Raw genomic sequence first — 15,926 nt, forward strand, 5'->3', positions numbered from 1 at the left:
ACTTCAGATGAGGAAATGGAGGAGGCATGAAGGGAAAGAGTGAGGCAGTAATAGAACAGGAGTGACCAGTTCCAGAAACTCCATCGTTCATTAACTGGACAGATGAGTGCTTACCGTGTGATAATGAAAAAAATAAAATCCATGAACATCAATAAAAGTCAACCAAAAAAGGGGACAAAATCCCTGCCCTTATAAAACCTTCTGTAGCCCAGCCAATGCCCCACCCAGCCCTTCGACTCACGTGGTCCCATTTGCCATTGATCTCCTGAGGAGTGATGGTTGTGTAGGGGTTGGTGCCCGCCATGTTGACGTGGTAGGTCTGGACAATCTTGGACACCTCATTGTGGATACCCAGGATGGCCAGGCGCTCCTTGTCGGCATCAGGGAGGGTGGCCTTGAACTGCTCATGGGCTGTGGTCAGTCCCTGGGTCGAAGAGAAGTAGAATGATGGTGCCTCGTGTGGGCAAGAACTAAGGGAGCCCTAAAGGTCCCACAGTGGGAGGTGGGGGCAGGAGGGACACTGAAAGCCTGGCTCCACACCAGCGGGGAGACGAAGAAGCATCAACCAAGGATGCTCATGGCTGAGAACCAGGTGGGCAGGGCTGGCCACGGGGAGGTGAAGGCAGAGCCATCTAACAAGAGCTTCGTCCTCAGGACTGGTGAAATCAGGAGCGACCACCCCTAGAGTGTACACCACCCACTGTCACGTCAAGGACAAGGTCTGCTCCCCCAGGTGATCTTCCCCAACCCAGGCTTCCTTTGTAAAATCTCTGAAATCCAATCCCCTGCAGCTGTATAAAAGAACGGGGGAGCTATTTACTGCTATGCAATGGGCTCCAAAACATTAAGTTAAAAATAAGGGTTCAAAATACAGTATATAGTAAGAATGGCTTTTTGTGTTAAAAAGGGGTATGGGGAAGAACACATTAATAAACATTTTGGGGTACCTGGGTGGCTCAGTGAGTTAAAGCCTCTGCCTTCAGCTCAGGTCATGATCTCAGGGTCCTGGGATCGAGCCCCATATCGGGTTCTCTGCTCAGCAGGGAGCCTGCTTCCCCCCTCCTCCCCCACCTGCCTCTCTGCCTACTTGTAATCTCTGTCTGTCAAATAAATAAATAAAATCTTAATAAATAAATATTTTTGCTTGCAAAGGCAGAGATAGCATGGGCCTACTGCTTCACTCTGGGAAGGGCTCTAGGGTAGGAGGGAGAATTTATGGACTATCATCTTTATTTTATAGATTTTATACTGTCTGCATAGGTTGCCTAATCAAAATATATAAAATGCAATTTGTTCAAATGTAGAAAATCCTTGGCTGCTATCCCCAGTCCCAAAGAGCAGTCCTGTAGGGGTGAGGTTTGCACAGGGGCCTCAGGGAGCCAGCCTTCGGGGGTGAGAGGTCTGCAGCACACCTGGATCTCCTCGATGGTGTGCACGATGAAAGTGTCCTGCAGATCCTCCATGGCCCCCTCCATCCAGTTGTTGAAGGGTGCGGCCCGCTTGGCGTACTCCAAGTACAGTTGGTCAATGGTTTCCAGCAGCTTCTCTGTCCGCTGGGAGTGAAAATTGACAGGAAGGGGTAGATAGGGAGGTATTCAGCAGAGTCCTATCCAGAATTACCACTCTCTGCCCACCCACCCCCACCCCAAGCCTCCAAGGTACTGCTGACCTGCAGGGGTCTAGGTGTGAAAGACCAGACTAAGGCAGGCAGAAAGAATAGGCTTTCTCTGGGACACTGGTTCTTAATGTGGGGTCTACAAACCCTCCACACAGGATTCACCCAGCCCAACCCTCAGTCTGATCTGCAGAATAGGAAAGTGCTCAAATGGCTGGGGTTGGGCTGTGAAGTGCATGAGACTGGGAGGCCAGAAAGGATGCATCTCCACAAGGCAAAGCCCAAACCAGCGCCAGAGTGAACCTTCGACATGTAGGCCACAGTGGATCCAGGGAACCCAGTGGGGCCTTTTGGCCCAAGGCAAAGGGAATCACAAAGCAGCAAGAGGCACCCAGAGCTGCTAGGGGCAGGCCCCCGTCTCCCTCAGGGGCCACACCTCCAGAGCTTCCCTCCGCTTCTGGGTTAGGGCTCCCAGGTTGTCCCACTGGTCACAGATCTTCTGGCACCGGGCGTTGACACTGGGTGAGTCGTAATAGTCCAGCTCGCTGCAAGGGGAGAGACAGTAAGAGTCTAATGACCTGGGTTTCCTCCAGGGTCTGCTCCCCTCTCCCCGGCGCTGGGCACGCGAGTGGTACAGGGAAGCCAGGCATGCTCCCCAAGACCTCCAGGGACCCCAAGACCCCCCAACTCCTTGGCTTTCAGAAGACCGCCGGGAGACAAATAAGGCCAGTTCTCTCCAGGGGCCCCTGCCACATCTCACTGGAGGCGGTCTTGACCCCGAGGCCGTGCGAGAGCTCTGGTCCTTCACTAGTTACAGGGAAGGACTGGATGCCCTCAGCAGCAGGGTCACCGGCTCATTCTCTGCCCGGGGCAACACTCATTGCCTTCTGTATCGGTGCCCTTCCCGCCCGGGTGCCCGCTGTACCCACCCTCCTTGCTTTGCACAGCTACATCCCCTTCCCACAGCAGCCCCAGCCCTCGCCCGCGCCTACTTGAGCTCCTGCGCAATGGCGGCAATCTGCTCCACGCGGTCCTGGTGCGCAGCCAGATCACTCTCAAAGGCCTCGTGCTTCTTGAGCAGGGCCTTGATCTCCGAGAGGGTGGCGGTCTCGTAATCCTTCTGCCGTAGCATAGCCTCTTTGCCTGCGTTCGGGGGTAAGGGGTACAAGGCTGAGCAGAAGCCAGAGGCCCCATCTTCTTGGACCTGCCCGTCCACCCGTCAGGGCCCCAAAAGCCCCACTTCCGGGGCATGTCCCCAGATGCCCACCATACAGCGATCAACCATCGGCAGTTTGAGAAAGCAACGCGCAGCTGGAACATCCGCCACAAGGCCAGGTCGGAGAAGGTGCTACTTTCCATGGGACGCGTATGGGGCCACGAGGAGTGGTTATGTCCGAAGGCTACGCTGGGCTATGCCCCATGGTACAGCCAGGAAAGAACCAGTCAAGCACCTCAGGGACGCCCCATCTTTCTCCAGCTACTGTTGCTGGCCCCCAGCAGCCCTGCGGGGACCTCTCCCCTTGATTATCTCGCTGTGGTCCGCATGTCCACGGCACTCTACACAGAATCCAACAGTGGCCAGAACCTTCTCTGTCAGTGGTGCCGCTCTCTCTTTAGGAACAGGGTGGGCTGGCACGTCTGGGATTTCTGCTTCCCAGGAGGAAACGGAATGAGAAACGAACTCCCCAGGACTACTGCTATACGACGTCTGCCAGCTGTCTCATGAAGCATCTGGTCCAGCACAGGGGCTGCCCTGGCCTGGCCTGCACGCCCCCACCCTGCACGTCTGGGCCCATCAGGGAAGCTCAGCCAGTCTCAGCAGATGAAGGCCGGGCTGTGGAGGCTGGAAGACCGTGCCCAAAGTGGCCTTTCTTTCCTTCCCTCTACCTTTTTTTTTTTTTAAGATTTTATTTTTAGGGGCACCTGGGCTGCTTAGTCATTAAGCGTCTGTCTCTGGCTTTGGTAATGATCCTGGCATCCCGAATCGAGCCCCCCATCGGGCTCCCTGCTCATCAGGGAGCCTGCTTCTCCCTCTCCAGCTCCCCCTGCTTGTGTTCCCTCTCTCACTGTCTTTGTCATAAATAACATAAAATCTTAAAAAGAAAAAAAAAAAGGATTTTATTTTTAACTCATCTCTACACCCAAGGTGAGGCTCAAATGACCCCAAGATCAAGAGTCACATGCTTTTCCGACTGAGCCAGACAGGTGACCTGCTACTTCTTATTCTTTAAGTCAGAACAATAATATGTTAAGTTTACCGGGGGAAAAAAATCAACGATGAGCCTACTTATCTACTCTTTTTCCATCTTTCCTTATACGGATGCCGTGTCACAACCCTCAGGGAGATGGAAGCTGTGTTTCCTGCTTTCAAACATTCAGCAGCCCATCCTCAGAGTCTCTACTCTGGCTCCAGTTTCTACATGTGTCCCCTCTGGTGGCTGAGTCACCACTGGTGTGAACACCTGTCCCCCTACCGTGGGGCGTCCAGACCACTCAGCTTGTGCTATCAGAGAGGGTCTCCCGGCAAATCTCTCTAGACGTGTGATTTCCTCATGTTCAGGTTCATGCTTCAGACAGGTTCAAGAATTCCTGGGTCAGGAGGCGGCACCACAGCCAGGTGTGGACGTGCCCAGCTAGACTGCTTTGCCCAGAGGTTGTGCCCCCATTTGCTGCCCGCACACCAGCCGTTCTCATGTCCCTGCTGGTGAAGGACTGGCTGACGGGGCTGGCCCCTGCTCTGTACCTTTCTGTGAGCTGTGCCCGGGCCCTGGGGAAGCTGTAACTGACACACGTGAGTGAGTTGGTGTGATTTCTACTTCCATTCTGCACCAGGTGCACCTGGCAGTGGGGCGGGGGGGTGTTGCAGATAGCAAGCTTGCACCACTGTGTACTTGCAACATGGAGCTAACCCCGGCCCCCTCAGGCCGACTCAAGCACGTGCCCATCCCCCACCACGCCACAGGGTATAGCCCATCCGTCCCTCATCGTCTCCAGCCTAAGAGCTGATGGGGGAGCATGGAGACACTGCACCCTACCCCACCAGCCAACAGAGGCTACGCCAGAGGTTCCAGCTGAAATGGCTGGACCCTAGGAGATGGGCAGTGTGGGTCCCTCTCCAGCCCTGGCCCCAGTTCTAGGAAAAGCCTACTCCAGGTGTGACTCTTCTTTCTTTGGCATTAACTTCAGCTGCCAACAGGGAGACACCAGGTGTGGCCCCAAGTGCCTCCAAGCTGGAGTAATGGAGACACACCTCACCTCTGTTAACACGGCAAGGGCTCTAGGTCACTACCACTGGAGGCCAGAAACAGCAACAGGGCATGCAGTGGAGGAAGAATCCCCAGGGCTACCATTTACGGAGTGTGCTCTACCTGCCAGGCACTCAGCTAAGCATAAAATGTCCTTAAGATGCTTACCGCTACAGCAACCCTAGGGGGACGCATACCGAGTTGAATAGTGTTCCCCGAAACTCATGTCAAGCCGGAACTTCAGAATCTGACCTTATTTGAAAAAAGGGTCTTTTTAGATGCAATTAGTTAAGATGAGGTCATAGGAGACTAGGCAGGGCCCTAAATCCAATGACTGGAGGCTTTATTAGAAAAAGGAGAAACACAGAAGCAGCCATGGGAGATGGCAGAGACTGAACAAAGCCAATGACACCAAGGACAACCATGGAGCACCAGACGCCAGGAAGCAGCACAGACAGCCTCGTCCTTGGAGCCTCCAGAAGGAACCAACCCCACCGACCCTTCTGCTTCGGACTCCTCCTGACCTGGGAGTGAGCACGTTTCTGCCGTGTGAAGCCAGCCAATGTCTGGCCCTTGGTTCCAGCAGCCCTGGATGCTGACACAGGGGAGGGTGCTTGGTCCCCTGCATGTCACAGATGGGGGAATGAGACCTGGAGGCTAAGCTGCTGGTCCAAACTTACTCTGCTTCTGGGTGGCAGAGTCAGGATGAGAACCCAAGCTAACAGCCTCAGGGAAGAAGACATCATCGCAGTGACCAAAACCAACAATGAGTCACACATACATAGCCTCGTCCTAGGCCAGGAATCCTTCTCGGTGCTTCCGAAGTGCTCATTCATTCGTTTCCCCTAAACCTACGAAGTTGGCACTGTGATTATCCCCACTCTACAGACAAGGAAGCGGAGTCACCCAAAAGGCCAGTGAATTTGTCTAAGGAAGAGCAACTAGTAAGAGACAAAGCAAAACAAACAAGGAGCAAGACAGAAAGGAGTTGGGGCTGGTGGTTTGGCCAGTGGAGCATGGAAGCCGGCATCCCCGGGGGAGGCATGAGGCTGGGCTGGCGTTACCGTCCGTCCAGGCCTCGTGGATGGAGGCCTTCTGCCGGAACTTCTCTGCCAGGTGGTCGAGCCGCTCCAGCCTCCGGATCTCATTCAGCAGCCACTCCTCGTAGCCCTTCTCTGCCTGCTCTAGGCAGCCCCAGGCATTGTTGATGTCCTGTAGGGATGGGAGGCACAGGGTCAGGCCCTGCTGGTCCCTGAGAACCCCAGCCCCTTCCCCATGTCAGCCATGCCCACCCAGCCCCACCTTGGTGTTTCCCAGGCTCCGGGGCACCAGGCCTCCCGGGCAGGGCATTAGGCCCAAGTCCACATGGGCCACCCAGCTATAGGGCTTTGGCGTACAGCCCTTGGGGAAAGAGTCCGAGGCCCTCTGAGGCCCAGGACGCTGACCAATCACAGGATGTAGGGCCAGCCGGAGAACGGAGCAACAACTGAGTGAGGGAAGCAGGGATAGGAGCCTCCCAGGGCTCCCAGAGCCCACATCTCTGGATGTGTCATGAGCTCTAAGCAGTCACGTGGAGCCTGCAGGAACCTTGGTCTGGCTGAGCTGGCCAAGCATCTGAGCACAGTGACAGTTGCTGAGAACCCCAGCCCTTCAAACAGGAAACCACCTGCAGGGTCGCTCCTACAATGAGCACAGGGTGCCCACTGGGCAGACACGGGGAAAACCAGCCTGGATGCCACCTGGGGGCCCCAGGAACAGGCTGTACCCACCCAGGGGCAGGGGGGCCCTTCTAACTCACACACAGCACCCTCCGGGTAGCAGGGGCTCTAGCCACCTAAAAGCTGCTGTTTCAGCCTGGAATCTGGAAAAAGACTACAATTGGAGACTCCTTCCTCTCCTCCAGGGTCCCCGGGGATCCTGCCTCCTTCCAACGCCATTTGCCTGCTTTCCCCATCCCATGCTCTTCCTGCTTTGTATCCCCACACTGTCTCAGGACTTGTCATTTTAAAGGGCAAAAGCTTATCCTGGTGAACTTTTAAACATTTTTTTGCATGTTTCCCTGGCTCATAATGTTCCTTCCCAAGTCTGAGGACAGGATAAGCAGAAGCAGAAATAACCTAAGTAACCTACAGGAAGAGAATTTAACAACTTGGAAAACCATTCACAATATAATTTTAGTTTTTTTCTTTTTTAAAGCGGCTTATGAAATAAACATGCTTTAGGATCTCCTTAAAAATTATATTTACATAGACTAAAAGAATCTTTCCCAAAGAACATTTTTTTTCGTAAGTAGGCTCCACACCCAGCTTGAACTCACGACCCTGAGATCCACATCTGAGCTGAGATCAAGACCTGGATGCCCAACTGACTGAGCCACCCAGGTGCCCCTAAAAAACATTTTTTTTAAGTTGATATTGATAATTGAGATTATGGTAATTTCTATTTTCTGTTTTTTGCCTGTTCGTATCTTTGAAATAGCCTACCCCCCCAAAAAAAAAAAGCCATTACATTTTTTTGTATGGTAATACACTTTGGGTGGCTCAGTCAGTTAAGCGCCTGCCTTCAGCTCAGGTCATGATCCTGGGGTCCTCGTATCAAATCCTGCATCAGGCTCCTTGCTCAGCAGGGAGCCTGCTTCTCTGTCTGCCAGCTGCTACCCTGCTTGTACTCACATTCTCATTCTCTCTGACAAATAAATAAATAAAACCTTAAAAAAATAATAAAGTAAAACAAAGTGCTTGAAAAGATTCCACAGCAGTAAAAAAATTATCCTGACTGCTACTGATGGAGCCCTGTTTGGCTCAATATGTAAAGAGGCATTTTGCTTGCAAAGGTGTTTTTTTGAGGGGTGGGGGAGAAGGTGGTGCTGGGAGGGCGAGTCTGGCCTGGAATAGTGGCAAGGAGGGGGCTGAGCCTGGGCGGGGGGCAGGTGGGGAGCAGCCAGCGGTCGGTCGGGGGGCCCCGGGCTCCCCCACGCTCACCGAGACCATCCTGCCCTCGGAGGGCATGAAGGCGGGCCGGTTGCTAAGGCGCAGCTTGGTCTGCAGCGTGTTGAAGTTGATCTCCAGCTGGCACTTCTCCTGCACCTTGGGCGGCTTGTGCAGGCGCCGGTAGTCCCGGAAGTCCTCCAGCTTCTGCTGCATGGCCTGCATGGTGTTCTCCGGCGCCCGGTTCTCCAGCCAGGGGATCGTGCGGCGGATCCACTCCAGCAGCTGGAGGGCGGAAGGGGTGAAGGTGCTGGGAGCCGGCGCAGGGGCTGCTTCCCTCTCCTCCTCATGGCCTTTTGGTCCTTCCCACACTGGGAGGGCCCTCCTGATGGCACACTCTGTCCGGACTCCCACTCCCCGGCCACGAGGCCAGGTCCCAGGCCCCCCCCCCAAGCCTGGCCACCAGCCTCCTGTCTGCCTGGGGAAGAGGCTGACTCCAGCCCCTGCTCTGCCAGACCTGCTGGGAGGTCAGCTCGACTAGGAGGAGACCTGAGCTTGGGCTCCAGCTCTACCACCTGGTCGGGCCTCAGTGTCCTCAGCCGGACCAGGGAGGGGGTGCCCAGCTGTTTCCCAAGGCCCTTGTCACCTGGCCACCTAGAATTCTAGAATGAGGATCTCTGACTCAAAAAGGAAGGGGCTGGCTTCTGGGGCACAGGCAGGGAATGACAGCCCGGATGAGGTGACAATGGTGGAGAAGGTGTGGGGGAGGGAGTGTTGGCGGTCACAGGAAATAGAATGAGCGCCGGCGAGGGGTCAGCCTGTCCCCTAAACAAACTCCTTGGTATAATCACAGGCCCCCCATGGGGTTAGGTGCTGTGATCCTCCCCCAGGTTGCAGAGGGGTGACTGAGGCACCATGAGGTCACGTAACTTGCCAAGGTAAGCAAGCCAGCATGGCAGAGCAGGGAGGAAGCCCGGCACCTGGGTTCCTACTACACTGGATGGCAGATCCCCCAAGAGGTTGGGTTCAGAAGGCTGAGTTCTTTTAAGGAAGAGGCAAGGGGAGCCTTCACCCACATACAGTCAACGGCAGAACAGCAGACCCAGCACTGTCTTCTCCTATCCCCTGAGTAGCCCCAGCTGCTAAGCTAGCTGGAGCCAGCCCTGGTCCCTCTCCAGTTCACATCCTCTCTGAACCAGGCGTCCTCCTTTTCTAGGCCAAGCCACTCACAGTACAACAGTATACCAGACTAGAAAGAGATCTCTTGGCTTAGCTCTCACCCGACAAGTGAAAAACACCAAGACCCAGAGAGGTGCAGAGTTCGCCAGGCTTACTGTTTGTCGATGAGAGAAAAGGTCCAGGACTCGGCTCTCTGGAGCCTGGAACCCGGCCCTGCCTCTGCCTCCTGGGAGAAGGGGAGAGGAGCCAAAGCTTCCCTGGATCTGCTGTGCTGGGACCAAGGACTACACCCAGCCTCAGACTGTGCCCCAGGGACAGGTTTGAGGGGGACAGGATCTGGGGGCTCCTTCTTTCCCCCAGGGTGGGGTAGCAGAGCCTCTTCTCAGGAGAAGCCATGAGGTACCCACATCGCTGGCCAGCTTCTCATAGTCTTCCATGAGCTGCTCATTCTCCTGGTTGACGGCCAACACCTTGCAGATTCGATTGGCTGCTGTCTCCGCCTGGCAACAAGAGAGGGGGTGGGGGGGTGCGCATGGTCAGCCCAGGGTAGCAGGAGCTCCCACCCCAGCAGCTCCACATGGCAGGAAGGCAGCTCCCAAGGCTCTGAATCCACGTCCTCCTCGCCAGCCTCTACCAGCCCATGCTGGGTCCCACAGGTCAAGGGAGCCCAGAGAAAGATCTTGGTGGCTGAACTGGGGATCCCTGGAGAAGGACCTGAGTTTGAGGCCAACCATTGCATGTTGGGAAGACACTAACATAATAATGGCTGATACAATCAAAACGTTCAGCTCAGGTAAAAAGATGAGAAAATGCACACACAGCCTAGAATCCTAAGTGGAGGCCCTGGGATTCCCAAGGCTCAGGCTCTCAGGCTAGATCAGTCAGGATCTCAGGAGATGGCGAAGTTCACAGGTGGGAGTCTGGAATAAGGTGCTGAGAGGCAAAAGGGCCTCTCGAGATCGCTACTGAATCTGCTCCTGGCTCAAAGCCCCAAGAATATCAGAGAAGACTCAGAGACCCTCTACGTTACGAAGGGTAAGACTTAAGGATCAACTCAGTATGGGAAGAATGGCCAGGCAGCTGGGCACAGGTGCCTGCGGGAAAGCTAAGCGCGGGTCTCTCACTGAGTGAGAGCTGGGCTTCTGCTAGCCCTTGGGTCCTGGTGACAAGAGCAATGAGAGGGGATTGACTGGAAATCAGAGGTAAAGGCCCAGAAACTCCAGAGGACACTGCTGTGGACCCAACACCAGCAAGGGCCAGATGGCCCTAAGTTACCAGTTGCTCTGGTGATTTTTAAACTCATCTTTTTGCATCATGACCCACCTCCGGGGGGAAGGGAACACAGAGCCTTTTTGGGGTCCTGGGATAGAAAGAAAGCCCAGAGATGGGAGCAGATAATGCCAATGAAAAAACAGATATGCATTCCAGGGCCCTAGAGGACAGTGACCCTGCAGTTGACAAGGGCTTAAGGAACAGAAAGATGGGACCTCACAACCAGTTGATGAGTAACACAAAATGAGCTTTTATTGCAGCAAGATAAATGGAGGCTAGGCATAAGGAAGAACTTCCAGAGAATGAGGGTGCTTTGAACTGGAAAGAAATATTTAAGATGTTAAGTGTTTTTTCTTTGCAGAACTTTTCAAATAGGACATACCCCACTGAATCATGTGACTAGGAGGGGCTGCTGGGATGCGTGTGTGTGTGTGTGTGTGTGTGTGTGTGTGTGTAAGCAGGTCAGCATAAAGGTCCTTTCAAACTCCAAGTCAACAGACTGCACCCTCCAGGATAAGGTGTCGGAGCAAGGAGACCTCCCACAGGTCCAACTGTGGGAATGGCCACAGGGCCTCCAAGATGGGATGGGTGCTTTGAATCCCAGGTCTCAAGACACCGAGGCAAGGAGTAACATTCTTAGACCGTCACCCCTCTGCCCTTCAGCTTAACTCTGCCCTGGAGATGCTGTGGAACCCCTCATGGATCATCCTTCCTCTTAAGAACCAACAGGTAACCACAGAGAATTCCAAAAGGTGACGAAGAGGGAAATTCCTTCCTTATGGGGTCCTGGAAAGAGCAAGGTCATAGGAAACAGGCTGATGTGCCCCATGAGGAGGGCTGGGGATAGCAATCCACCTGAAGTCACCAGGGCCACTTCCCTTGAAGGCTGGGGAGGGAGACCTCCAGGTGGGTGGAGCAGTGGTCTCCATAGTAACACAGGTAAGTCAGTCCAGCATGCTGACCAGGTGGGTAAGAACCAGAGACGGCCACGCACCACAGGCAGGCAGCAGCTACCATTGCCATGTTTCCTGGATAAAGTCCTCCTTGGCCTCATTACCTTCCTGATTCATCTTGAAATTCTGAGCTCAGTGGTCCTAAGCTTTGACCTGTGTGCCACTTTGTCAAACCGACAGACTGAATGAGGCCTGTGTTCATAGCATGGTAGGAGACAGATCCTGGGAGCCTCCCCTGGGAGCCCTGCCCTCCCTTCAGAGCCTGCCAGCTCCAGGGTCAATAGAGCGTCCTTTCAGATAAAGTCTGGGGGAGCCAGTTCCCCATTGGGCCACCTGGGGATTTTTCAGAGAGTCCCACTTCTTTCCCAAGCCTGCAACTCAGCCCGCCCACACCCAGGTGGCTTTACCTGAGGAGACTGAGAAAAGTGATCATTATAACCAGGAAATGTGCCTTCGGAAAGAAAGCACAGGCCTCACAGAGCAAGAGTTTAGAAATGGCAACGGCCCATCTGCAAACTCCTCCCAGCTCCCACGGTTCCCTCTAGGAAAGAAGCAGCCTCCTGGAATCCAGACTTGATTTTAAGGAGAAGAAAAAAGAAAAAAAAAAAAAGACAGGTAGAAAGTTCACTGACCCGTCTTTCGCTCACTGCATAACTCCCCCTGTAGAAGCCTACAAGGTGACACCGCTTCCAAACTGGTCCCTTGAAGGGTCCAGTCATCCACCACCCCCGGCCCAGGAGGCCACAGAGGCCACGCAGGGAAGGCAGGCCTGAGGGACACACTCGCTGTGGTGAAGGCAAGTGAGACCCTTGAGGGTGGGACCGAGGCCTACCTTAGTTGTCCCACTTTCTAGTTTTCTAGAAATGATTTCTTCCGTGGCTACAAGAATTCCATCACTATGGAAGGATTTGGGAGAGAGGTACCAAGGACCACCAAGTCATAAAGACGCCTCAGAGGAAAGATTTGTTCTAGGGGAGGAAAGATTCATTGTCTGAGAGAAAGAGAAATGGAAGCCCCATCAGAACACCGCCCTGAAGAGTGCTGGCCTCGGGTTCTCCCGGGCTCTCCCAGCAGGAGGAAATGGGCTGCTTTGGAACAGAGAGGAGGAACCAGACCACCCAGGCCTCTCTGATGTTAACAGAATTTACAAGAGATAAGGGACATAAGCACAAATATCTTAACCGGGCTGAGAAAGAATTTTATAACACTAGGCAAAAGGACTACTTCTAAACGCCAAAGGAAGACTTCTAGAAATTTGCATTTACCTTACCTTGGTTTATTTTTTCATGACTTACTTTAAGTTGTATTATCATACAGCTTAACACAGAACAATCTGTTTGGTTTCCTATGAGTGTTTGTTTTTTTTTTTTTAAATTTTTTAAGTGAGGGACTATTATTCTTGGAGTACTTAACAACTTAGCTATCACGCGAAGCGCAGCTATCCCAGGCCAGACTGCTGCTCTAAAAAGCAACATTGAATTCGCTGGTCCAGGTAGTGAATTAAGGTGGCGTCTCGTCTGTCATCCAAATGTGGCCAAATGACGCACAATGGCTCTGCCACCCACAATCCACAGGGATTCAGATGAATGCCACCAAAATGTCATCTGTGACCTTTTTCATCAAAAATGTCCCATATCTACCTAGAATTGCCCATTTCCTTCCTCCCATAGCTCAGCCCTTCCCTACATCTAAATCAGTACCCAGCCCCAGTGTCCCCACCAGCAGGGCCCACAGGCAAAGGGGCTCAGCATGCTCCCAAGCTGCCATCTCTGGCTTCCCCTGGGGGACTCGCTCCAGGCAGTGGGAGAGACCTGGCCAGCAGGGCGAGCTCACTCTCCCCGCGCAGGCTGCACTGTCCCCCACACTGGGACTTCCTTCCCTACCCTTGCCACATCTTCACTTGAGGACCCCTACCCAACCCCAAAGACCCCCAAGCTCAAGGGCCTCCTGTTCAAGAAAGCGTCCGTGTTATGCAGCCCTGCAGCCCCCTGGCCTGCCCCTCCCCTGCTCAAGTCTGCAGCAAAGTGGGCACTGACTACACCGCAGCCATCGTTGGCTTCTGGGTATCAGGGCTTCCCCTAGAGGGACCATGTATCCCTTGAAGGCAGGAATGGTGTTTCTTTCCTGTAGGAGATTCACAACGTGAAAAAAAGCAACCAAAGGGCCAGACAGATACAAACATCACCATTTACTCCTCAAAGTGCCCAGAAATACCTACAGCAGAGCCAGCCTGGCCGTAGATCGTTATTTCTCATGGTCGTTCCCAACAGACCATGAACTTTAAAGCACCAACTACATCAACAGAAGCTGTTCCTTTCTGTTGATTTGAAATCGACACGGGGGAAGAGGAGGGGAAAAGAAAACTGAGAAAGAATCAGAACCCAAACCATCATGTCAAACAGAAGTTGGTCCTCGTCCGACAAAGAAAACCAGTGATGTGCACTTGCACACCACATACCTGTATGGGTAGGCGGACCCTGAGACTTGCGTGCATGCATACACATGTAGACACGAGCCTGCACACGAGGCACTCTGCTGCCTTTCTAGTTCCACCCTCCAAGGCTTGACAAGAAAAAGACAGTTGAGGGTACTGGGCATGGGTTTCAGGATCTGTCCCCGGACCGGCACGAGACATGGAAACGGTCAAGACAAGAAGAGTGCGTGGGTCTGGAAGAGCCCTCTTTCTTCCATAGGAGAGGGCAAAGTTTCCCCTCCCCCTGGCCTGCTTGGCTCTAAGCAGGTGCCTGAATCCTTGAAGTTTAGGGATAACTCTGGGAGAGGCTCTCGACCCCAGCCTTGAGAGGCACACCACCACCCTTGCCCCACTCCCAGCCCCACACTGGTGACCTTGTCCTTGAATGTGGACAAAAGGAGCGTGAAATGGTTGCAACAAGGATGAGAGGGAGGGAGGAGGGCATGGGGGAGGTGGCATGAGATCTGGGGGGAGGGGAGGAGCAGGCGGCTACATGCACACGCACACGCTCTCGCACGCAAGCATGCACTCCCATCCGAGCATCATCATCAGCCAGGACACAGGGAAGGCCAGTGTCAGCAGGCATGAAGCCCAGGACAGAACCCTCGGAGGAGCCGGGGAGAGGGACGAGCTAGAAAGAGTTCTGGAAACCCTGCAGCAGAGCGCCCTCTAGCTATGGATGCAGGCAAGTGGGCCCTCTGTGGGTATCAGGGCCGGTGTGGGGAGGGGCCCGCGGAGCAAGTAGACAGATGCTGCTCACAGCCTGGCTGAAAGGTGGAGGGTCAGAGGGGCCAGAAGAAGTTGGCAAGACAGCAGCAGCGGTGGTAGGACAGAGAGAAATTGGAAGCAAGAGGCAGACCAGAAAAGAGGCTGGAAGGGGCTGGGGATCCTGGGAGGGTCAGGACACCTGTGAGGAAGCCTCCAAGCAGGACGGCTTTCCTGTCTCTGTGCCAAGAAGGCGAGGCCGGAAGGAAGGCAAGGAGGGTTCTGGGTGCCCACCCAGCCAGGGAACAGGGCTGCTGCTCGCCCATATGGTACATCTGCGGAATGGCTTAAAGGTGCTTCTTCCCAAGGCACTTCTAGCGGAAAACTATCATACCGGTATGTTAGAGCCTATTTTTCCTGCCATCTGCAGGATTACTTCAATAACAAGTATTCAAATCCCCAAGGTCTATGGGGCACCCATGCCTCCCCTGTGGTGCATGCAGCTACACCACGTCTACGGGGGAAGGCAGGGCAGATTTCTCCCTGCCCTGTCTGCTGGGTAACTTGAGAGGATGGTCCTGCCTAAGTGGGAAGGAGAGAAAACAAAGGGGTTTCTGAATGTTTCAGGGAGTAGTCAGGAAGCACAGCCAGGAGCTCCACCACTTGGGATAAGGGCTCTCGACTCGGGGTCCAGGGAAGGAGCTGAGACCACTATGGCCTCCACTAAGCCCAGCGTGTGTGGACAGAGACACAGGGGGCCAGCCAGAGGCTGGGGCTCCCAGGCACTTTCAGGTGTCCTGGCCAAGGTTCAGAGAGCACAAGAGGCAAGGGGCCTTCTCTAGTCCCTCCTGTCACTGCAGGGGCCACGGCCCCATCTGACCACTGCTGGAACACCACGGGAGGACGGGAAGAGGTGGGTGAAGGGTGGCAGGGAGAGCGGGCGAGGCCGAGGGAGAGCTCACCTTCTGCGTACCCAAGAAGGCGTGGCAGTGACATGAAACAATAGGTCACATGGCCTTCCCATCCGGCCTTAGCGTGCCTACACATCTGCACAGAGAAGGAGAAGAGGTTGAGAGGAGAAAGGGGAGCGGCAGCAGCACAGAATAAACCCAAACAGCCATGGTGGCCAGATAGAATACAGGACAGTTGCAGAGACGGCAAATGAGGGAATGGGCAGAAAGAGGAGAAATGAGTTGGTGGGAGGAGAGGGTCGGGGGGTGCAGGGCAGAGCATAAGCTGAGACAGGGAAGGGGGGAAGAGAGCAGAGGGGAAGGCTGGGCAGAGGTGGGGGGAGCACCCCCATCATGCATATGGAGACAGGTCACTCGGACTCCATGCAGAGGGTGGGAAATTGGCCTAAGCACATCCACATGATGGGACAGGTCCACGGCCTGAAACCATGAAGGCCCAGCCTGTGGTCTGTAGTTGTGTTGACCTGCATGTTGTGTTTTCAGGGTCCTGCCTGTGAGAGGGGTCTAGGAGAGGAGACTCTGCTGCCTGAGCTAAGCCTAGTAACAAAAATATTCATATCTTCAGTGTCTGTGGCATGAATGGTGC

At 54.2% G+C, this 15,926-nt stretch overlaps 1 protein-coding gene across 4 annotated transcripts in view; it reads right to left on the reverse strand.

The window, feature by feature from the left end:
* Positions 1-15,926, reverse strand: part of ACTN1 (actinin alpha 1) — a 97,895-nt gene that overhangs the window by 7,449 nt on the left and 74,520 nt on the right. For all 4 annotated transcript variants that reach the window (XM_047736867.1, XM_047736864.1, XM_047736866.1 and 1 more), the window contains exons 9-15: positions 9,374-9,466; positions 7,842-8,072; positions 5,925-6,072; positions 2,608-2,758; positions 2,052-2,160; positions 1,413-1,553; positions 242-424 (exon numbers count right to left, since the gene is read on the reverse strand). In XM_047736867.1, the coding sequence (XP_047592823.1) occupies positions 242-424; positions 1,413-1,553; positions 2,052-2,160; positions 2,608-2,758; positions 5,925-6,072; positions 7,842-8,072; positions 9,374-9,466 (1,056 nt within the window). The remainder of the gene's footprint in view (positions 1-241; positions 425-1,412; positions 1,554-2,051; positions 2,161-2,607; positions 2,759-5,924; positions 6,073-7,841; positions 8,073-9,373; positions 9,467-15,926) is intronic.

Source organism: Lutra lutra, chromosome 7 (assembly GCF_902655055.1).
Source record: "Lutra lutra chromosome 7, mLutLut1.2, whole genome shotgun sequence".
NCBI lineage: Eukaryota > Metazoa > Chordata > Mammalia > Carnivora > Mustelidae > Lutra > Lutra lutra.